Source organism: Melospiza georgiana, chromosome Z (genome assembly GCF_028018845.1).
Source record: "Melospiza georgiana isolate bMelGeo1 chromosome Z, bMelGeo1.pri, whole genome shotgun sequence".
Classification (NCBI taxonomy): domain Eukaryota; kingdom Metazoa; phylum Chordata; class Aves; order Passeriformes; family Passerellidae; genus Melospiza; species Melospiza georgiana.
In genome coordinates, this window is record NC_080465.1 from 20,135,327 (window position 1) to 20,159,003 (window position 23,677).

General features: G+C 40.6%; 1 protein-coding gene across 3 annotated transcripts in view; it reads right to left on the bottom strand.

Moving 5' to 3' along the window:
- Positions 1 to 2,147: 2,147 nt before the first annotated feature.
- GNE (glucosamine (UDP-N-acetyl)-2-epimerase/N-acetylmannosamine kinase) overlaps positions 2,148 to 23,677 on the bottom strand; it is a 33,294-nt gene continuing 11,764 nt past the window's right edge. For all 3 annotated transcript variants that reach the window (XM_058043799.1, XM_058043800.1, XM_058043801.1), the window contains exons 2-12: positions 22,357 to 22,565; positions 20,183 to 20,634; positions 19,035 to 19,187; positions 18,373 to 18,585; positions 18,048 to 18,135; positions 9,804 to 10,014; positions 7,296 to 7,425; positions 5,316 to 5,537; positions 4,264 to 4,446; positions 3,495 to 3,611; positions 2,148 to 2,777 (exon numbers count right to left, since the gene is read on the bottom strand). In XM_058043799.1, coding sequence (XP_057899782.1) covers positions 2,542 to 2,777; positions 3,495 to 3,611; positions 4,264 to 4,446; positions 5,316 to 5,537; positions 7,296 to 7,425; positions 9,804 to 10,014; positions 18,048 to 18,135; positions 18,373 to 18,585; positions 19,035 to 19,187; positions 20,183 to 20,634; positions 22,357 to 22,565 — 2,214 coding nt within the window. In that variant the 3' untranslated portion in view covers positions 2,148 to 2,541. The remainder of the gene's footprint in view (positions 2,778 to 3,494; positions 3,612 to 4,263; positions 4,447 to 5,315; positions 5,538 to 7,295; positions 7,426 to 9,803; positions 10,015 to 18,047; positions 18,136 to 18,372; positions 18,586 to 19,034; positions 19,188 to 20,182; positions 20,635 to 22,356; positions 22,566 to 23,677) is intronic.

A 23,677-nucleotide genomic window follows, 5' to 3' on the forward strand; every position in this document is an offset into this window, starting at 1 on the left:
TATACTTACTACCACCTGTGGTATCTCCATGGCATTTGAAATCGACACAGTGATCAGATTTCACTGAATCCAAGTGTAAAATCTGTCTGCACCTTACTCTGTGTTGTGTTTTTTTAATACAAAATTGCCATTGCCTTCATTGATAATACGTGCGAGTTTTTGACAATTTTGTTACAATTAAATGGAGGAAGGACAGTGCTTTAAGACCACCAGAAAATGAATGAATTTGTTATTTCCAAGTGTCTGGGTGGCATATCAAAGATTCAAAATACTGAGTAACTAAACTTGATGGTATGGGTTATTCTAAAGGTCACTGGGCCAGCATCAAGTAAGCACATTGCTGCAGATATTCTGTGAACATCTGATGTTTGCTCCTTCTGGGCCTGGATACAACAGGGGGCTAATATCCATAAAACCTCTGGTCCACATTCAAGTACCTGAAGTTCAAAAGATGCTTCTGAACAGAGAAAGAAGTAGAGACAAACAAAACCACTATTACACTATTAAACATGATTTTTTATTCTTTCTGATTTAATAAACTGTTTCTACATATGCAGCAAGTTCTTGGCCAATTGACAGAAAAAAAGCATTTTCAAAAGCATTTCAAGAACCGTTTTCTTAACATGACATTAAATGTGTAAAACTTTTCAACTGTGTTTTAGTCTGTTGTGTTTTTTCTGTGCCTGCACCCTCCCTTTAGCTGCTAGGAAAAAACATTTTGAGTCTGAGATACAAGAAATACAGAGCTTCAGAGAGTCTGGAAAGCGAAAGCCTGGTCCCACTTTTAGCCAGGCATTCCAGCCAGGCGTTCCTTGTCATAGTAGAGGATGGCAAGATCAAATGACAGGCCTCCTCACTGTTAGAACCTCAGTACTCCTGATCTGAGCTACGGTCACTGCAGAGAAATGCCAGTTTCTCCTTGACCTGCTCATAGAGCTAATGCTGTGGCATTGAAGGTAATTCCATTACCTCCAATACCTATCAAGTGAACCAAGACTTGTAGGAAAAGCAACTAAAATTCCTTGGTTACATAAAGCCTAGTATAACTTGGCAGAGTGAAGAACCAGTTATTTGCCAGTGGTATAGAGGCTGCAGGATTCTTCCTGGAGACATCAGGAGGGAGATCTGGTGATATTCCTGAAATCTGCTCTGAAGATGTGAGTTACCAATAAGCATTCCTTGTGGAAGAGAGGGTGAAGTAAAGACAATCTCTATAGATTATATTCCAGAATTAGCAAATGAACTAGGAGCTATTCAGTCCAAGTTGATTGTATAAGACAGGGCAATGGTTGCAGAAGATTGTTTCATTTTGACTGGAGGAGAAGTTCAAGTGTGAAAATAGCCTCTGTACTAACACACTACTGGACTCTTGAGAATATCAGTGGTTGAGTTAGATGTCAAAATAGGTCATTAAATTCAGGACAGGATATATCGTCTTATGACTGTTCCTCCAGAGCTATCTTTCTGGATTAGCTGACAGATGGGTTGGTTTTTCAATTTCTCCAGCATCTTGAAAGAATGCTAAAAAGCAACTGGATAAAGACAGCACTGTATATCAAGGACTCATTAAAGAAATACAAACCAGCTTACTTAGGCAAGCCTTTACTGGTACTTGACATACTTTTCTCCTAGGCCTCTGAATGCTCTGAAGGCAAAGATAAGGGTCAGATTTGACTCTCCATCCTGAAAGTTGATGGTGAAAGCAGGACAAGAACAGTGCACCTTCAGCCACCTGAATGGCTGAGGGGATGCACTGTGTCACTCTGTAGTGAAAGGTTCTTTATGATCAGCTGTGCCACATGGCTGAATTTCAGCTAACTGGCTACCAAAGAATAAGCAGCCCCCCTCTCTTAAAGTAGTAGATTAAGTCTCTGGAAAAGTCCTTCAAGATTAAAATTCAAACAATTTACTACTGGCCACAGCCAGAAGACAAAGATGCTCACTGCTCTCTTATGAGTTTGTCTGGACTCCTCTGCAGGCTGTAAGCTCACTAAACTGTAGTTTTTTTCCTTCATATGCAAAGCTTCTAAAATGGGACTCTGGCGTTCAGAGATGATCTAATAAATAAACCTGGTTGCCTCTACCAAGTCCTTCATGAAAAGGACTTTCTTCTAGGTGTAACCTTTTTTTATTGTAGAGGCCCTGGAAACTGAAAAGCTGGTAAGCGTCTCATTTCACATAAGTGGGAAATGAGATATGGATCCCCAACAGTTATAATAATTTTATACACCATACACATTATCCCCATACAGCAAGAGATGCTCATAAATAAATCAGCCACGCTCAAAAGTAATGTATAGGCTTAACAACAGAGGTGCTTAAAAAACCAGAATTGCACATTACTTCCAATGAAGTCAGCTGAAATCTAGGAAAAATATAAAAAGATAATACCTCAATTAGGAAATGCTTAAGTAGTCACTAACTACTCAGAACACTACTTTGATTCATTAGCTGCTCTCATCAAAGAAAAATTTGGGGCAAAGTATTCCCTCCACCCATTAGGAATTTGAATAGTCCAATTCTCTATTCTTCTGTAATTCTTTAGTATATTCTACGTGTGGTATAATCCAGTACCAGGCTAGCAGCTCCAAGAAGAGCAGGATCTGCTAGATTTGAGACCACCACATCCACTGTTTTAACAGAGGACAGTGCCTGTCGATTTATCACATCTTTGACAGCATTAACATAGTGGTTAGCTAGAACCCCAGAAAGGATCACAAGAGACGGGTTCACCGTGTGCAGAATGTTCACAACGCCAAGGCCCAGCGCTGTCCCAGCTGAAAGATGAAGTAAAAAGAAATTAAGTAGAATACTCAGAGCACTTCTGGCATCAGTAGCTGAAACAGTTCTGTTAGCAGCAAGTAACACTGGAAAGTCAGTTAAGTGTTTTGTTCCACAGAGTTTTATGTTATCAGGTAATATGTGTCTGCTATTAAATTTTCTTTTGAAAGTAAAAAAAGAAAAGGCAATTTTTTTTTGCACAATAATGCATTATTCAATGTTATGGATGTGAAAAGACAAAACAAGGCATTAAGCATGCTTGTAAGCAAGGAGGAAATAGGAAAGCATTGCTCTACTACCTCAGTGTTAACCACTCTGTACGAGGAAGGACTATGCTTAAAACTAGTAAATCCATAAAATCCACCATGTAAAGTAGCACATAACCTAAATTTCCTTTGCTACCTCTGACAGCCATTCACTTGTTTATAATGAAATGTCCCAGAATTTTCCATTATGATAAATTATAAAAAACTTATTTTTTAAAGCAGAGCCTTTTAATATTTTTTTTTACTGGAACAGATACTTTTAACACTTCTGCTGACATTTTCTCCAACATTTATATTTAAAATCTCATTACCATTAGAAATCTCAATTTCTATATTGAGAGGGCCTCAACATGTACAGGCTGCTTGTAGTGTTACAGTGAACTACCATTTCTGTATCCCCTAAAATACAATCATGGAAGTGTTTCACCCTCTGGGCTATGTTCTCACCTGTTCTGAGAATGCTCTCTGCTTTTGTATTCCCAAGTTTAGCTGCTTGAATAAGGTGTGCAGCACTAACAATCTCCTCCTCCTTCATTGACATTCCTTCTACTAAAAGCAGATCATCTGAAAAGGAGAGAAAGCCAAGAGCAAAACATGATAACGTGGCAAGTCAGAGCGTGAAAAAAAAGAAAAATTAAAATATTTCCATCTCTTTTACTTGTATACTGAATCCTGAACAATCTGTTCAACTCTGAGTTTAGCTGAAGTAATCATATCCATGTTATTCGGGACACTACTTGCAGAAGCAGGGAATCAAACTCAAACAGTTAGAGTGTGGTATATTAATATATATATATATATAAATATATTAATATATATAATATATATTATATCTATATATAATATCCACTAGTCTTGTTGGACCCAAAAATAAATAAAATATAAATATTCTCATATTATTTAAGACTTAGAAGCTTCAGCTGAAAGACAATCACTGTGAAACCAAATGTCACAGAATGCCTGTCAGATTAGTTTTCATCAAGCTTAAAAAGAAAAGACCAGCTCTACTGTGTGCTTCTGCAAGTTCTGAGACCAGTGGTTCCAAATGTTCCTTGCTACTGAAAATGATCTGTATTATGTATGTTGCCTGTGTACCTATTCTTGTCTCCTCCTAGAAAAAGAAGGCAGATTAATTTTTTCTTAATACCTTCTTTTCAAATGTCTTCCTATACTGCAGTTTAGTAACAGTGTTTTCAAACCCAGAGTAAATAGATACCATCGTGCAGTTTCTTAGCTTCTCTCTGTAACGCTATTCCTGAGGCATATGCTTCTATGCATCCTTGGCTGCCACACAGGCACTCTGGTCCATCTAAGGATACCACAATGTGCCCAAGCTCAGCAGCACAGAAAGAACTGCCATGGATCAATTCGTGCTGATGAACGATTCCACCTCCAATTCCTGCAAAGATATTAAGATTTCTTTTGTTTAAAAAGAAGACAAACAGCCCCTGCTCCCCAACAGTTTTTAAAGACTACAAGACACTGATATTTGCTTTATCCTGATGTAGACAAGATTAAATAATTTGCTTCAGTGATTTGACACTCTTAATACACAAGCTTATAGCTCCCTCCTATTCATATATGTATCAAAATGGTATATAATGTTTGTATTTTTTTTAAACCTATGGATGGTACTGAAATTTGACAGATCTTTTATGCTTGTGAATCATACTCTTTATACAGAAAACTATCCAAGTGGCCTTAAAATTTTGCACTTCAGAAGAGAAGTTCTAATGGTGTATTTAGACAGCTAAACCTGTGTATTAAATGGCCAGGACAGATAAATGTGCAGGCCTCTGCTGCCCCTCCCCAAATTGGGTGTAGATTCATCAGCTAATTCTTACTGCCACCATCTAAAAGACTATATACTTAACAAATGAGAAAAGTTACCCCACATTTGCATTTGGGATTTAAGCATACTTCCGAATATTCAGTTGCTTATCTTCCAGATACATATTCTGCATTTCTAAAGTTGAAAGAGGATTAATCTATAGAGCTGAAAAATGCCAAATTATTCCAGCTGAAGTTGCTCAGATTTTCCTTACTTGCCTGTGTAGCAGTACCAGAAGAACTTGTTTGATCAAAAAGTCTATAAACTATGGAAGTGGTTTTATTTGCCAGAATAAATTAAAAAGCACCCTAAACAAAAAAAAAACAGTATAGCAAAAGAATTTTTGGTTTTCCAGGCACAGTCGTAATGTTTATGCCTGTAGAGCCTCTAAGTGATGGTGCTGGACTTTGGGTGTCACTGAACTATAACATACCCACCTGTACCAGTAATCAGTGTTACAAAATTTTCTATTCCTTTTCCATGACCAAATTTCCTCTCTGCTAGAGCAGCACAGTTTCCATCATTGTCCACCCAGACTGGCAGGTGCAAAGCATCAGATATAGGAGTTCTGAGATCCACAGAGCTCCACTCCTGAATGAGTTTTGTAGAGTGAAGCACAACTCCTTCTCGAGGGTTTACCCGTCCACCGGTGGAAATACCTAAGTCCCAGAAACACAGGAGAGAAAAATGAAAACTAAGTCTGTGTAACAGACTTTAAGTAAAAACCTATTTTTCTTTCTGTAATGACAAGATTTTTTCCCCCTAATATTAGGCTTTGAAGCAGAGTATGAAAGTAAAAATTTTTGAAGTATTACTGGCAGTTCAACTTTAGACATGTACAGATCACAAAATCATTGAATGGTTCGGGTTGAAAGGGACTGCTGGAGATCATCTAGTCCAACCTCTCTGCTAGAGCAGGTTCACCTACAGCAAGTGGCACAGGATTCTGTCCGTGTGGGTTTTGAGTATCTCCAGAGAAGACGACTCCACAACCTCTCCAGGCAGTGTGTTTCAGTGCTCAGTCACCCTCAAAGTAAAGAAGACAGTTCATAGAATGCCACACCTCTAGTCACAATGCACCAAGTATCTTTAGACTGACTAGATGGGTAGTGGTTGTTAGTCAGAGAGTTAATGTTCCTACTTCAGGCAAGATTGCAGCAAATCACTTAGTAGCTGCCTTTCTTGTTAGTGGGTACAAAAGACATAATAAATTATTCAAATCCTGGAACTCTATTAGTGTCCAGAAGTCTGCTATTACTCTCAAGATTCAGAATGACTAAAATAATTACTAGACCTAGAGTATTGATTTTGCCTTAAAAACACACTGTTTTTGTGAAAGATCAAAACTGTGTTCAGGGATTTGTCTGCTGAACAAAGTAGGCCAGTAACCAGCTCTATTGGCCAGCCCAGTTTTTCCTAACTCTGGAGAGGCTTCCAGAGTTGGTGGGAGTCTCTCAGGACCACTGAAAAGCAGGTGTCTATAATGGAGGTATGTAGCTCTAGACAATTAAGTTTGAACATTTTCTTGTACAGAGCTTATATGACTGCCTCACATATGAAGATGGCTCCAGGGTTAATGCTGTAATGGAAAGCAGCCATAAAAGCTCCAAAACAAGCAGCTGAATTGAACATTAAAGGTGTAAAAAAATCAGATTTGAAGGGCTAACATTTCTCCTTACAGCTTTGTGTACTTAACACTGTTTTTGAAGTTCAAGTTAACTTTTCTTTGTAGTGTGTGATTCAGGTAAGTTTTCATCTGGAACAAACTACTTTTCTTTAGGAACGTTTCTCAGCTAAAATGAATATTCTATGTCCTTCTGAAAAATCCAGAACACATTAAACAACATCTTCATAAATAACTAATATTTAAGGACAAATCTCCTAGTCACCATCAAACTGAAGAAGTCCTGTCTGATACAAGCACAGTTTAATACAGAACTGTACTGCAAGTGAACTAGAAGTCAGCAGAAGGGCTGCTTTTGTCTCTGTTAGCTACAAATTTACTCCTAACTTTCTTGCCTTTTTAGTTTGCCTTGGTGTATCTGAAAATTCTGCTGCACAGTTGATCCTAGCCCTAAAGAAAGGCTTACAGACAGCAAAGAGCTGTTTTGATAAACACTGAGCATCTGATTCACAAAGGCCAAGACAGCAGAGAGCTTCATAATCCAGAGTACTACAAAAACACATTTTAGATATAGTTTACCATAACAGATTGTTTAATGGTTGTTACAAACTGTAGAAACTTCAGTTTTTGTAGTCAGCTTCTCATTTTTAGCTATTTAGAAATGTTTGTTTGTTAAGAATATGTAAGAACTTGAAGTACAGAAGATCTATTTTAGAGAGGTGTTTTAAATTAATGAGTAGTGATTTGATTTCATGTTGGAAAATACAGATATAAAAAGTATTTGTTAACTTACCTACTCCCAAAATTCTGCAGTTTACATTTACTGCCTCTGATGCAGCCTCTACACACATCTTTAGAATTAACGCTAGTCTGTCTTCATAGGTTTTAGGGTTGAGCTGGGTATACTTCTTAACTATTTCACCCTAGAAATTAAAAACAACAAAACATGTCCCACAGAAATGTATGTCATGATGAAATTTATCTTCCATGTAAATTACAGGTGAATTTGAAAATAGAGAGCCATAACTTATCTCTTTAAAAAAACACAAATGCTATACTTTAGTTTTTGGGCTTGCAGGCAACGTTCGTGACAGCTCTTGGGTACAAGTTTGTAAGATTAGGCATTGCATTCTGCTTCTGTAATCAACCCCCCATCTGAAATTAAATACACATTTTAAGGAACACATAGCTCATGTGAGGAAGTATCACCAGAGCTGCTGCAACTGTTGTTAGGCATAAAACATGACAGAGCAATGTACTTAAGCTCAACACTGTGTTAAAAAAAAACAAGTAACAATTGCTTTAAAAGGACAGAAAACCCACAGTGCTTTAAAAATAAAATCTTTCCAATCTGACTGCATTCTGAAAGGTTTCTGCACCAAAAAGGCAGAATCAGACAGACAGAAATGCTAGAAATTTGAAGGCAAAATTGACTATACTTTCAGAAATATCTTCTAAGTGATTAGACTTCTGAGTTACTTGCAATATCTGTGGAGTACCATCGTGTCATGCATCACAACACTTGATGGTACCCAGAATAGTCTGGGTTTAAAGAGACCTCAAAGGTCATCCAGTTCCAACTCCCTACCATGGGAAGGGACACTGAACCAAACCAGGCTGCTCAGAGCTCCATTGAACCTGGCCTTGAACATTTCCAGGGATGCGGCACCCCAGACTCCTCTAGACAACCTGTTCCAGTGCCTCCCCATCCTACAACAAAGAACATCTTCCCAATATCTAATCTAAACCCACCCTCTTTCAGGCTGAAGGCATTCCCCCTTTTCATGTCACTACATGCCCTTGTAAATACTTTGGAGAGGGTGGGGAGGGGCCATGAAGATTATTTTCAACCCTGTTCATGCTGTGTAATGAAAGTATTCATGATGCATGCTTGGAATCCATGGGCACTAAGGAACTGACATTAATTCAATGTTTACATGGCAGGATTAAGCCAGGAGACTGCTGAAGGTATCCTGTGTAACAGTGTTATTCTCCCTGTTAAATCCCCTGTACCATGCATCTCAGTGAACTGCACTGAATTAATGCAACTCACTAAAGAGGAGTAACAAGGACAGTCTATAAAAAAACATGGCTGAGTCATTGTTGCCAAAGAACTTGGAAAATTCCAAACTGATAATGGGTTTGAGTACTGGGTCCCACCATCTCAGTATCACATAAGTGACAGTTTGTGGATTTTGGATGCTTAGTTTCTTCTTCACTTTTAGGTTCGAGGGTGAATCAGAGAACTTGTTTTGGAAGACAAGGTTGCAGCAAATATTATCAGAAGACATAAGGCCTTCTAAAAGGAATTTTTAAATCTCCTTTTTTTTGTGAAAATAAAATTTAATCTCATATTCTGCCACTGGCTGTTAAATACTTACATCTGTTGTGTAAATTTTATTATGAAAGTATGATTGTTTTCACTCTGATGTGCCAGCATTTCAATTTTCATAAATGTAACTTCAAGCTCTGTAAAGTGGGCAGAATTTTTTACATTATTTTTTTCCAGTCTGTGTTGACTCATAGGAAAAAATGTTTGCTTCTAAAAATATTACACTTTTAAAAGCTGTCTTTAAGACCTTGAAGATCTGTCAGACATCTCTGAAATGAAAATTCTCTCTTAATGTGAAAATTGTGGACTGTGTCAGATCACTTTACGTAACCCTTCATGCTTCATGCACCTTATTCTACCTTCTGGGCAATTATTATTGAACTGATCTAGTTATCTGCAAATATGAAGTATAACGGTAGGTGTAGTTGTCCAATACTGTTGAGAACCAAAGCAAAATACTTCTCATCATGAATTTTATTCACATCTTGGAAATGCTGCAGAGTTCAGTAAATTGATTTGCTAGATGCTGGTTGTTGCTCCGAATGGTCTTGTGTCAATTAATGGAAGTGTAAGGCAGTGGGGAAGCAAAAAAACTAATACTGCAGCCCTCCATGTTTTGCTTGACATATAAAACCTTGCAGGTTGAACCGAGTTACCTTTTAAGAAGAACCAACACATGCAAAAGCTGTTCTATTCGTCAAAGTCTGTAGTCAGCCCACAAAGAAGCAGCTAAAACCTTGCACCACCAAATGGGCATTGCTAGTTTAACATCAGTCTTAGAAGAGCAAAGCAATAAGCAAATTTTATCAGGACTGTATGAGAGGCAGGAAAGAAAGTGAGAAATCTTCTTTGTCCCTCAACAAAAGTTGATAAGACTGCTTTGTTTTGGAGCTATTTGGCATCACAAGCCCGTACCCACAAAGCCCAGTGGAGTTGGCAGAATATCTAAAAGCACAACAGAATATTTACCTTCATACTGACGATTGCTACTCGGAGATTTGTTCCGCCTAGATCCACTGCCAGAGCACTCTGTGTCTCTAGAATATGGTCAATATCTTGAGAGATATTATCTTTGACAGGAGGAAAACAGAATTTCTTTTGCAATGGTTCTTTGAGGTCAATAGATTTAAGGAACTTCAAAATCCTTGGAACAGCATTACCATCTCCATATATTTTTGAGCTATAATACAAAAAAGAATTAATGTAATTTGAAATAACACTGGAATCTATAAAGTTCTTTGTATGGCACAAGAGTGTAACAGTATCATTACAATATTATGATCTGGCGACTCTGCCAATGCTGCAGCTCACACTATGACAGACTGTCATGAGACATGGTAGATAGTGACAGTAGTTTAAAGAACACACACAGATCTTTCAAGTCTGGCATTAGCTACATTTTGGAATATGAAACAGGAATGCAGAAAACTGGAAACTAATGATATCAAAATCCCTGTAAAATTATGTTTAATGAAGCAGAAATAAAAATATGGGCAGTTTATGTGGTACAAATCAAGTAAGATGTACTTACTGTACAGATGCCAACTATGTAATAATAAACCATACATTCATGTCAGTTTTCAACATGACTGTTTCTAAAATATCATACACAGCATCAGATACTTGGTATTAAAGAATTCAGTTTTACTGTTCAGTTTAGATTCTTCAAAAATAGTCTTTTTATCCTTGTCCTTAGTTGAACAAGTATCTATCAAACTTTATAAGAACTTAGATGAATGAGAGTCAGTACTCATTAGGGCTGAGGAATAAGGAAAAGCACCTTGCCAGAATTCTGCAGCTTCCCTGGAAGCTTGCACTCAGGACTCTCTATGCATCATGAGGTCAAATCAGTTATTGAGTATTGTGTCATAGAAGCACAGAATAGCTTGAGTTGGAAGCGACCTCTTGAGATCATCTAGGCCAAGGCAGGCCACATTGACCAGGTGACAGGAACTCATCCAGGTGGGATTTTAATGTCTCCGCAACATACCTGGGCAATCTTTGCCTGTGGTCTGCCACCCTCAATGTAAAGCTCTTCTTCAAGTTGAGATGTAACTTGTGTTTTGGTTTATGGCCATTACTCCTTGTCCTGTTGCTGGGAACCACTGAGAGGAGTCTCGCACCATCCTCTGGGCACCCGCCTTGGAGATATTGTTATATATTGAAGAGGCCCCCGCTCTCAGTTGTGTCTTGTCTTTGTCTAGACAGGGCCAGCTTCCACATTCTCTCTCTTCTCATAAGAGAGATGCTCCAGACCCCAAATAACAGAATCACACAATAAACTAGGCTGGAAAAGACCTTTGACACAATCGAATCCAACATGTTTCCTAACATTATCAGCTTAACCATGGCACTGAATGCCTTATCAAGTCTTTTTTTTAAACACCTCCAGGGACAGCAGCTCAACCATCTCCCTGGTGTCACGATCCGCTCATATGAACTGGGGTTGTGATGGTTCAGAGTGCAAAACACAACACAGTGGGGATTTCAGTATTAATCAAAACAAACCACTGTTTATTGAATGACCACAGCAAATGCGATAGAGGGATTAAAGGAGAGAAAAAAGATAGAGAAAGGGGGAGAGAGAAAGGGGTGGGCTTATAGCTACCAAACATAGAGATGAAATCCTTTGCAGTCCAGCCGAGGACCCACCTGTTATGTCAGGGAGATCTCAAAGTCCTGGTTATCTCAGGGTTCTACTACAGTCCCTTGCTGAGGGGGGGAACAGATCTTAAAGTAAGTCTATTGAAATGGCTGAGGGAAAAAAGGTATTGAAGATGGGTACAGACAGCCCACGTTCTCAGCAGGGTAAGTCAATATCAGCAGTGAGCAGGACCCATTGTGTTTCAGCACTGGTTTCTATGGGAAACCAGTCTAGGTCCAGTGAACACATCTGCAGGCAGCACTTAGCAGGCATCCTGCTTCAGTCAGGCCAGCACCCCTGGATCAGAATTACGGGGGTCTCAATCTCAGTCCTTAGGAGGGGGGCATCAATCTCTGTCCATCATGGTGGTAGTGGAGCAGATGAAGGATTTTCCGTGGGAGGGCTACCAAAGTTGCTCCAGCAAGTTCATCTGGCCAAGAGGTGGGAGAATTCCTGGGCTATGGTCATGAAGCAGGTGCAAGCATATAGGGTGCGTCACCCCTTGACAGGCCCTGCTAGAAGCAGTCACTGTAGATACAGCTGTGAACAATCACTTGGCAGACCAGAATTCTGCTCAGGGGCCTCAGGATTTTTGGAAGTTCATCCACCACCTGCAGGCCAGAATTCCAAGCAGGCTCCAGATGTCTGTCCTTGGTATGGTCATGAGGCAAAGGAGGAGAACTTCATACTACCTTTCACACCTGGGTAGCAGATTCCAATGCTAAACCACTCTTTCTGTAAATAATTCTTTCTAATATCTAGCCTAAACTTCCACCTGGCTACAGCCTCTTGTCAGGGAGTTGTCGAGAGTGATAAGGTCTCCTTTTTTCCAGGCTGAACTCCCAGCTTCCTCAGCCATTCCTCATAGGATCTGTATTCCAGGCTCTTCACCAGCCTTGTTGCCCTTCTCTGCATGAATTCAAGCATCTCAGCATCCTTCCTAAATTGAGGAATTGGACACAGCACTCGAGGTGTGGCCTCACCAGTGCCAAGTACAGGGGCAGAATGACCTCCCTGCTCCTGCTGGCCACACTATTCCTGACACAGGCCAGGATGCCCTCGGCCTTCTTGGCCCCCAGGGCACACTGCTGGCTCATGTCCAGCTGGCTGTGGACCAGCACCCCCAGGTCCCTTTCTGCCTGGGCCCTGTCCAGCCACACCATCCCCAGCCTGTGGTGCTGCAGGGGGCTGTTGTGACTCAAGTCTGGGACCTGGGACTTGGACTTGTTAAACCTCATATCCTTGGACTCGGCCCATCTATCCAGCCTGTCCAGGTCCCTCTGCAGAGCCCTCCTACCCTCTAACAGATCAATACTTGCTTCCAGCCTGATGTCATCTGCAAATTTACTGATGGTGAACTCAGTCTCCTTCTCCTGATCATCAATGAAGATATGAAACAGGACTGACCCCAGCACAGACCCCTGAGGGACACCATGGTGACTGCCCACCCACTGGATGTGACACAATTCACCTCCACTCTCTGGGCCCGGCCATCCAGCTGGTTCCTAACCCAGCAGAGTGCTCCTGTCCAAGCCATGGGCTGCCAGCTTTTCCAGGGGTGGAAGTCCTGTGGACAGATGGTGTCAAAGGCATTGCTGAAGGTCAGGTGGAGAACATCCACAGCCTTCCCCTCATCCACCAGGTGGGTCACCTGGTTATAAAAGGAGATCAGGTTGGTCAGGCAGGACCTGCCCCTGCTAAATCCATGCTGGCTGCATCTGAGCCCTGGGCCATGCTGGAGGTGCCACGTGACCACACTTGGGATGATCTGTGCCATTCTCCTGCCAGGCACAGAGGTCAGGCTGACAGGTCTGTAGTGTCCTGGATCTTCCTTCCTGCCCTTTGTGTGGATGGACATCACTGACCAGCTTCCAGTCATCTGGAACCTCCCCAGTGAGCCAGGACTGCTGGTAAATGATGCAGAGAGGCTCACAAGCTCATCTGCCAGCTCCCTCCTCCCCCTGCGATGGCCACCAGGGCCCATGGACTTGTGAGCATCTAAGTGGCTCCACAGGTCTCTGAGTGCCTCCTGCTGGATAACAGGGGGACCATTCTGCTCCCTGTCCCCATCTACCAGCCCAGGAGGACAGCTGTCCTGAGGACAACCTGCCTTTCTGTTAAAAACTGAGGCAAAGAAGGTGTTAAGTATCTCTGCCTCTTCATCATCTTTAGTTACTAAATACTGTTCCCCATCTAATAATGAATGGAGATTATCCTTGCCTCTCCTTTTGCCATTAATGTATTTATAAAAATATTTTTATTATTCTTCATAGAAGTGACCAGATTAAGTTTTAATTGGGCTTTTACCTCCCTAGATTTTTTTCCTACTAGACCTAGCCACATCCTTAAATATTTCCTGAATTACCTGTCCCTTTTTCCAGAGGGCATCATCTTTTTTTCCCTTAGTTCCTTCAGAAGTTCTTTTTTCATCCAGATCAGTCATCTTCTCCAACAGCTCATCTTTTGGCACATAGGGACAGCCTGCTCCTGTGCTTTCAAGATTACTTTCTTTCTGTACCCCTTTGTTTTTAAGGGCTGCTTCCTAAGGATCTTTCCAAATCAGCTTCTTGAATAGGCCAAAGTCTGCCCTCTGGAAGTCCAGTGTGGAAGTTTTCTCTGTGCCCCTCCTTGTTTCACCAATTATTGAGAATTCCATTACTTCATGATCACTGTATCCCAAATGGCCCCCAACAACCATATCTCCCACCAGTCCTTTTCTCTTGCCCTTTTTGAAGATCATTGGCTTTCTTCCAGTTATTAGGCATCTTTCTTTCCCAGTCCATGATTTTTCAAAGATCATAATGGAGACTGGCTTAGCAACATCTGCTAGCTCCCACAGCACACATGGGTGCATCCCATCAGGTCTATAGAATTATGGGTCTTCAATCTGCCTAGCTCATCTCTAACCCAACTCTCTACAAGCAAGTCTTCCATTCACCAACCTTTTCTTCTTACTCTGATGTCTGGGATTCCTGCTGTTCTCAGCAGTAAACACTGAAGAAAAGAAGGCATTCAATAATTCAGCCGTCTCAGTGTCTTCCAATTCCAGGACACCCCTATGATCCAGCAGCAGCCACACATCTCCCCTGTTCTTCCTGGTGCTGCTGATGAATTTGTAGAAGTCCTTCTTGTTGTCCTTTACATCCCTGGCCAGACTGAATTCCACATCCCTGCATATTGTGACAATGTTCCTACAGTCCTCCCATGTGGCCTGCCCCTTTTTTCACATCCCATAAATTTCTTTCTTCTGTTTGAGTTTTACTAAAATCTCATCTATTTAGGGTTCCAGCCCTCTTTGCCTGATTTCTGGATCATAGGGACACACTGGTCTTTAGGTCAGAGGAAGTGATGCTTGAATACTGACCAGCTCTTTGGACACCCTCCTCATCTGGAGTCCTAACCCATCAGATTCCTCCAAATAGGGCCTTGAAGAGGTTAAAGTTAGCTCTTTCCAAGTTTAGGGTACTAATCCTGCTTGCTGTTTTGCTTCCCCAGGGGAGGATTCTGAGTTTCTAATGGTCACTGCAGCCAATGCTGTCCCCAGCCTCCACATCTTGAACCAGTGCCTCTTGGTTTGTTAGTAAAAGGTCCAGAACACATTTTTCCTCACTGGCTCCTCCACCACTGCATCAAAATTATTTTAACTGATCTGCAGGAACTTCCTGAACTCTGTGCCAAGCTGTGTTGTCACTCTTAACAAACATCAGGTACAAATCTCCCAGGAGAACCAGGGCCTGTGATGCTATTTCAGTTGCCCACACAAAGCCTCATCAACTTCCTCTCTTCATCAGGTAGCCTCTGGTAAATACCCACAACAGTGTCACCCATATTAGCCTGTCACTTAATTCTCATTCATAAACTCAACTTGTTCATCTGTCCCTGAGTAGAGCCTGATACAGTCCAATTGCTCTCTCACATGAAGAGCAACTCCACCACCTTGCTTCTCTGACCTGTCCTCTCTAGATGTAGCCATCCATGACAACATTTACCTCCACACATAGCCATCCATGACAACATTCCAGGTATGTTGCCATAATTCCAATGAGATCATGGCTCTGCAACCTCACATAGATTTCTAGTTTATTAGATTACACTTGCTGAGTGCACTGGTATACAGGCACTTTACGGAAGATCAAGCAACCAGGCTGCTTGAAGGGGTGTGAGAGTCATGAACACCACAGTCATAAAAACCCTTGATGTGTTTTGCCCTATGATCCTGTTCTGGAGTGATCTATAATGCTGTATTCCACAACTATCTGTGCCAAAAAATCATTACTGTCTTGTCACTGTCATATTTTCTGAAAAAACCCTTCACCAGGATTTCTTCACCTGGGAAGCTGAGAAGTCTTAGAGAAGAATGAAAACAATAATTATTTGATTGCTTCTCTTGCGTTTGTCGCTTTGGAATGTGGTTGGAGATTGTTTATTCAACAGGTAGGTGGTTGATTGGTTTCATGTGAACTGTTTTTACCTAATGACCAATCACCGTCCAGCTGTGTCAGGACTCTGGAAAAGTCATGAGTTTTTAATTAGTATCTTGTTAGGCCTTCTGTAAGGATCCTTTCTCTATTCTTTAGTATAGTTTTAGTATAGCAATCTTTAATATAATATAAAATAATAAATTAGCCTTCTAAGAACATGCAGTCAGATTCTCAATTCCTCCTTCATCCTGGGGACCCAGCAAATACCACATTGTCTCTTCAAGACGCTGCAGCTGGGGACCTCGTGTGCATGTGGCAGGAGAGAGGGTATTTTTAAAATTACCCTGCCCAGGCAGTTTCCTGCCTTTTGCTTGCTAGTGTTTGCTTTGAGGGCTGTTTCAACCTTGTTTTGGTAGAGTTTTTCCCCTTCCCTTTTTGGGTTCTCTTTTCATTTCCCCCCCACCCCCCACCCTGCCTCAGATGGACTCCAGCTGGTGTTTCTGGGCTGTCCTGGGGCAAAGTCTGTATGTGCCTCCTGCTGCTGCAGGGAGGGGCTGGCCCCACCTCAGCCCGAGCTGCTCCAGGAGAGAAGACTATGGGAGTAGATCCTCCCTTTTGTGGCAGCCTTGGGTTTGCCAGTCTAAAAACTGCATTTTGCAGTCAGAAACTATTTCAAAGGGAACTTTGCAAGGTCTGCTGGCAGCAGATAAGCCAGCGAGTTCCTGGGGTTGGGCACCCAGTGCCAGTGCGGATGGACTGCTCCTTCCCCACCAGCCCATCCCAGAACCATGGTGTAGAGCAGCACGGCAGCAACGCTGGCAGAGCCCACGGACAGCAGTGGCAGAAGTGGCAGCAGTCACTGGAACCAGAAAGTTTCCATTTGCCTCCAGAACTGCTCTGCAGACTCCTGCCTTCCCAGTGCGGGTTCTCACCATCTTGCCTCTTTGTTCCTGGGAGGCACCACCTTGGAAGGGAAGGGTGTGATGCCCCTTTCCCTTTGTCCTTCAGCCATGCAGCTGCCTCTGGCAGGCACCACTTCAGGAACAGTTATTTCTGGCATTTCAGGTCTCTCTCTGTTCCCGTGGGGTTGTGAGATTTAGCAGTTTGGTATCTAACAGTTATTTACTTTCCCCCCTCCCACACCCAACCTGCAGGCATCCTGTTTGTTAATAAACTTATTTTTCACTTGCATTTACTCCATTCATTATGTGTTGTTCCTTATTGGTAGAAAGGGATTGGTTGGAATCAAGGGGAAGTTACTCATTTCAGAGTGCCCATCTCTTTAAATTTCCTCAAAATGAGACAGACCTTCAATCTGCAGCCAAGGAACATCTGACTCTGCAGCGGTTGCTACGACTTGCTCCCCAGGAGGAAGCAATGGCACAATTATTGCCATTTGCACCCTGATTCCCAGTCCTTCAATTTAAAGTCCATCTCACCAGACTGGCTAGCCTGCTGCCAAAGAGACACTGCCCTTTTTATGCCCTTTTTAGCTGGGGGATCCAATTCCCCTGTAACAGGCTAAAAATAATAAAAACACAATCCACTGTTATAAAAGCCAAAACCTTCTTGATAGCACCAGCCACAAACTCAGACACTGATCTGCACAACGTGTCTGCCTCTGACTGTCCTGTTTTCTCTGACTGGTAGGATACATGAGGAGATGACTTGGGCAGAGATGTTTTTTATGTGCCTCACCAGGGCTTTACAGTCTTCCTTGATCCTGGCCATGTTTTGGCTCTCAGTACCATTTGTATCCACACAAAGTGTCCTTAAGGCACAAGTCAAGGTAGGCAGACAGGATGTTCTCTCCCATGCTGCTCCTAAAGAACAAGCTCTCTTAATCACTGGTCTAGGTTAATATAAATTTTGTCTTCTTGACTTTCGGTTGGATGTTAAATTAACACGTATTGAAACATGAACATGTTAAATGAACTTGTATTGAAATATTACTAGTAACATTTTGCTCTGTAAATACATCTGCATACCAGACACCGCATTATGGTTCTGAAACGAAAAATCATTTGTAACCTTCAATCAGTGTATTAAATGCACTCCAATCAAATATGATGAAACACCTTAGGACTAAATGCCTTTTACTCCACTGCTTTAACATCCCCCTCAATGAATTAAGACGAGTGTACTCACCATGGATATTGCTTCCCAAACTGCAGCTGTAGAGCATGAAGAATCTTATCCTGTGTATCAGCATCACGAACATGAAGAACATTTTCACCTAGACAACAAAAAATTAAGATAATAGGACAGATCAGATGCTCAAATTGCATTAGAGTATGAGCTGCTTTAGAAATGAAAAAAAAAAAAGGTTTTAGCTCCTCTGTGAGGGCAAGATGCCCATCAGATTGACATCACTCTTCATCAGTTCTGTGCCTCCCCTTGCTCCCACTAAAGCAATGGTGACACCTCTGAGACACTGTCCTGCATTATAAAACGCAGTTAAGAAAACATGTACCTGTTTCTCTTCCTGTCTGCCGTGTCCCCAGGTTGATGACAGGTGTGCCAAATGCTCCCACCTCTCTGACACCACAACTGCTGTTACCAATCATACAACCAGCGTGAGCAACTAGCTGAATGAACTGGTCAAATGGCACATGCTTCACTGCCCGAAAATTGGGATGGTGTTCAATGCCCTTCTTCCTCATCACACGAACCATCTCTTTGCTTCCTACAGAAAAGCAAAGTAGAATAAATGATTTAAGTTCTACTTTTAAAATCAAAGTCCTGCCACACAAAGAATATAGTAGCCAGCCACTCACTGAGTTGCCAGCTCTGAACAGGTTTTTGCTCTTTTTATCCTTAAACTGTAAATCATTCTGCTCAACACCTATGCCAAAGTTTGATACAAGAATTCACTGCAAAAGTGTCTTTGTAGTTTTAAGCTAATTTAAGAGGCACTAATATTGCTCCTACATGTCACCTGGTTTCTCCTCGTTTTCCTTCCCACACTGAAAAACTGAAATGTCCTCTAGCAATGTGAACATAGAGCTGCAGCAGATGCACCCACAAGGCTGACACAATCCAGCTATTTCCATCTGGCTGGAAGACCTGGGATAAAAGCACTCTTTTGAAGACAATCTGTTATGTGTCACTCTGTCACGAAGGTATTCTACTCACCTGCATCCACATTAGGGAATAGAACAAGTGTTCTCTTGTTGAAGGAGATGAGTGCATCTAGTGTCAGCTCAAACATCTTTATGGAATGTTTAATATCTGTGGTTACAGGATGCTGCAGAGCAACTATATAATCTCTGGTTTTGACATCTTCACCTGTCCAAATGGAGGGCAAGAGAAGTTTTTTTATTGGTGTAGAATAGCAAGAGGAAGGAAGGACATACTTTTAGAACTACAGATGTGAAACCCTGAAAAGTTGAGGCACCGAATGGGATATATCTAACACATAGGGAAAATGCTAGAATAAAAATCAAGGTACTTACAGGGTAGCCTAGCTTGTTATTGGCCTCTCTAAGCACGTCTCATAATTTTACAGACCACTGCCTAAATATCTACAAACTGTTAACTTGCAAGCCTACTTCTAAAGCTTTCCAAGACTATACCAGGAGATCAAGACACTACTCTCACACCACTATAAATCTGGAGTTGCTCCTGAAGCTGCTCTGATTTTCTGTCAGTTGTCCATTCTCAAGCAAAGACCTCATTTCCATGGTATAAAAACAGTCAGTCACACTAGTCTTAGTACATTTGATAAACATTTATCTGCAAAACATACTGATTGAAAAAGATTCCTGCTTCTACACATGGTAACCCTACAGGACACTGCTTTGTCAAAGACAAAAAGGAAACATAAAACTCCACTGTTAACAGGAATTATTTCTAAGTCAGTCAGTATTAAACACCAAAAGCCTTTGGTGCATGTTGTCCTGTTGCAGTGCATTCCTCAAAAAAAGGTTCATAACACAAATCTGTGTGATTTTTTTTTACATTAGGCCTGAACAGCTTTGATTCTATTTAACTAAAACTCTACTACACCAAAGTAACTGCTCATGTAAGACTGTTCTGCTTTTAAACTGTTCAGCTCAGAGAAAATACTCATTTAAGGAGTTATTTTTTGACTTGGCAAAAGGTCTGGAAGTGTTCAGTAAAATAGATTTGTTTCAGTTGTATGTGGCAGAATGAAAGCAAATGTAGAAAGAAATACCAAGTACTATTAAAAATACATATTATTTTTTGACTGATAGCCTACTTACTGAGTTCGTCTAGTGTTGAAAGGCATGTGAGAAAAACATAAGAAGTGGCCCGCTTACCTAGCCACATGCTAATAATACTCATGTAATCTTTGTTTTTGGCAGAGAGAAGCTTGTCATACGAGGGACAGCCTGCTAAAAGGATGCGGTCGTGGTCTTCGCACATGGCTATCAGGTGCTGCTCTGCACTCCTCGTGCAGCACACGTGGTAATGGGCCAGCTTGGTTATGGCATGTCTGATGGAGTCATCGATGGTCCCGCTGACCTCCCCACCTTCAATGTGAAGAATGCGAATGTTCATCAGGGCTGCGGACGTGGCCAGGGCCAAGGCATCGAATCTGTCCCCGTGAACTATCATTATGTCAGGTTTCAGGCGGTTGAGGACGTCAGGTAACTTGACTAATGCAAGGCCCACCGACTCCACCATAGCTGCCTCATCCTCCCCTCTCACGATGGTGTGCAGTCTCGTATGAATGTCAAAGTCATCTTGTTCAATCATACGATAGGTGTTACTGAAGGTCAGAGAAAAAGCGTTATTAGAGTAAATACAACTTGATTTTACAGCAATATTGCCTCACAAAATAAACATGAATTACAACAGCTGTACTGGGGTTGAAAAAAGACTTGCTTTCCACATCTTCTTCACTGAGGAAAGTAGCTTTTAAGATTTTAACAGAATATTCTCATCCATGTGAAGATCCTCCCTAATATTCCAAACATCCAGTTTTCCTAGACACCATTAAGGAAGAACTGTGCTGAACACGTTGTGGAAATCCTCAGAAATCAAACTCTTTGTTCATATGTCCACTGAGACTTACAGAGAATAGATATGGCATGACTTCCTGTCAGAAAGGGTATGTTTATTGACATTTCTGTGGACAACTCTATAAATACAACAACCAGTGTGATGCAAAGCTGAGGCCTGTATGTTTAAAGAAAACATCCTGCAGGTAGCATATATTATTTCAGACTCTGTATTTTTTTTAAGGCATACCCTTTTTATTTTACTGAGTAAAGGGCCTCGCATTTATATAGCACAAATTTCATTAAATTTCCAACTCCATTTACAAACATCCTTCACAGACCTACCATCTTCCCGATTATGTACATTTATCTCAGAAAACTTTTTTTCTCTTTGTTTCTGTGTTCTTTGCCTTTTCAAAGGTGAAAATCTAGGAGGCAAGCTAGATTGTGCATTTATGTTTGCCAGATCAAAATCTGTACTCTTTGCTTTGTGCATTACAAATCATTCACAATACAGAGACAAATGTTAAACACCTTGGAACTGGAAAAGTAGTATTTTGTATTACTTTGCACAAGTCTTGCAGACAGTCAAGGGTTATGGAGAAATCAGGGCCATGTTTCCATGTTTGTCCTTTATGGCAAATTAAATGGGACTACTTTATTTCTCCAATCAGAGAGGGTGCAATTCAATGGACTGATCTGTCAAGAAGTTAAACTGGTTGTTTTTTTTTTTTTTTTTTGTTTTTTTTTTTTTGTTTTTTTTTTTTCTCTGAATCAGGTTACTTTTGTGATGTTGAATTCACCTTGCCATGTTACTGGCTGCAAACAACATCCAGTACAAAGCAAGGAACAGAGCGCTGTAATGTGCAGAAAGAGAACAGTCACCAGTGGAACATCCTGTCTTACTAGTTCTCTCCCACCTACCCATACATGACCAGACAACCATATAGCTATCATTTTGTTCTTAAATTTTGCTATTCATTTTGTCATTAAATTTTGTCATTCATTTTGTCAGAAACATATGATGACAGTTTCCTGCCTCCACAACTCTGGAAGTAAGAACTAACAGTGTTCTCCTGGCATATTCAATATGTACTTTCTCCAATAACTGTAAAGCAGAAGAGCTGCAATTTAACATGACTGAGGAGGCTCTTTTCTCTATGAAAACTAAAAAACTGTAGCACATTTCCATTTGATAATCACCAGGTTTCAGGGAAAAATGCAGTACATCACTTTCTCACTTCATACAGCCTATGATTCTTTTTGGAGTCAGTTACAGCATTTGCACAAAACTTTCTAGAATTCAAAGACTGGCTGAAAAAAAATGATTGCATAAAATATGCAATCTCATAAGGAGCTCAAAATAAAATTCTGGGAAAAAAAAGTAAAACTTTGTTGTCTGCACTCATGATGCCAAGAGTCTGTTTTACCTAATGTTCATATTATCATTGCTAACACCTCAGAAACTGGTAGATAAAAATTCACCTTACCCATAATCATCAATCAGGTGGGAACCAAGCACCACGACATCAAGCTCAAAAAACTGTGGTTCTGCCTTAATACCAAACATAATGGGAGCTAATTTTGAATAATCAGCACGGTTGCAAGTAGCAACACAAACACGAAGTTTGTGGTTGTTTCCATTCTTCTCCATTACTTCCTTCTGCTTCTGTTTTGAAAGATTCTTGAAGTACACCTCCTGACATAATAGAGAAAACAAGAAGTGTGTAATTAATAATAGTAATTTACTTGCATCAAATGGCAATCACTTAATGAACAATACACACAAGTGTAGCCCCAACTATGAATACTACTGCACTTATAATGGACATCTAATACCTAACAGAACAAATGGGGTTCTCCTTCCAAAATTTAGAAGAGAAATTTTTTTCCAGTTAAAACTCAATTTTAATGCTTCTATTTCTACAAAAAGTATATAAAAATTCTGTATAAACAATATTTAAGTGTTATGAAGTTCAACTGTAATAAAACAGTAAAATTACTTCTCCCTATTCTGATGGAAACCTCTGCATAAGTAGAAAAATTATTCTGCCTTAGTAAATGAAAGAAAGAAAATCTCACATTCCAAATAAAAGAATGGAATAAATTGCTCAGATGCATCCACTGACAGACTCTGTAAACAAAAATAAAAAGTTTTTGACTATGACAGCTTATGTATCTCCATTAAACACATTTTGGTGAGGTAGAGCAAGTTAAACATTTATTTCCAAAGCCCTACATACCCTTTTGTAGGCCAAAGTACATTAAGAAAATCAATAATACAAAACATCAAAATAACCCAAATTTCCTTTCCTACCAAACAGAAATGGCTATGGTGTTAGCAAGAGTTTAAGTAAGCACCATCCTTTTGGTATAAATCTGATGTTATGTCAGATTTTTGCTCCACTCTGCAGATGCAACTTGTTCTGGATTAATGGACAAGGCTTGCTTATCCTTGACTCAAAGCAGTATCAATCTCTCTACTGATTTTGCCAGCTAGAAATGTGGGACAGTACATGATAATATTAACAGGAGAAATTCCATGCTCCTTTTAGACTGCATTCAGATTTTTTTCAGTAAAGTTCTAAAAGAAAGGCTGCTGCGATATCACACTCTTATGAAACTTACAAAATCAAGATTCAACTTAAAAAATTTCAAGATTTCCCTAATTTTAAGACATTAGTTTAGGTTTCATCATACATGATCATACAATGCTTTGGTGTAATAGCAACATGAGGGTCGATCAGGAATCTATGCCAAGTTGTCAAAGGTAATGTGGTATCTCTAGTCCACTTGCAATCCATTATGGCT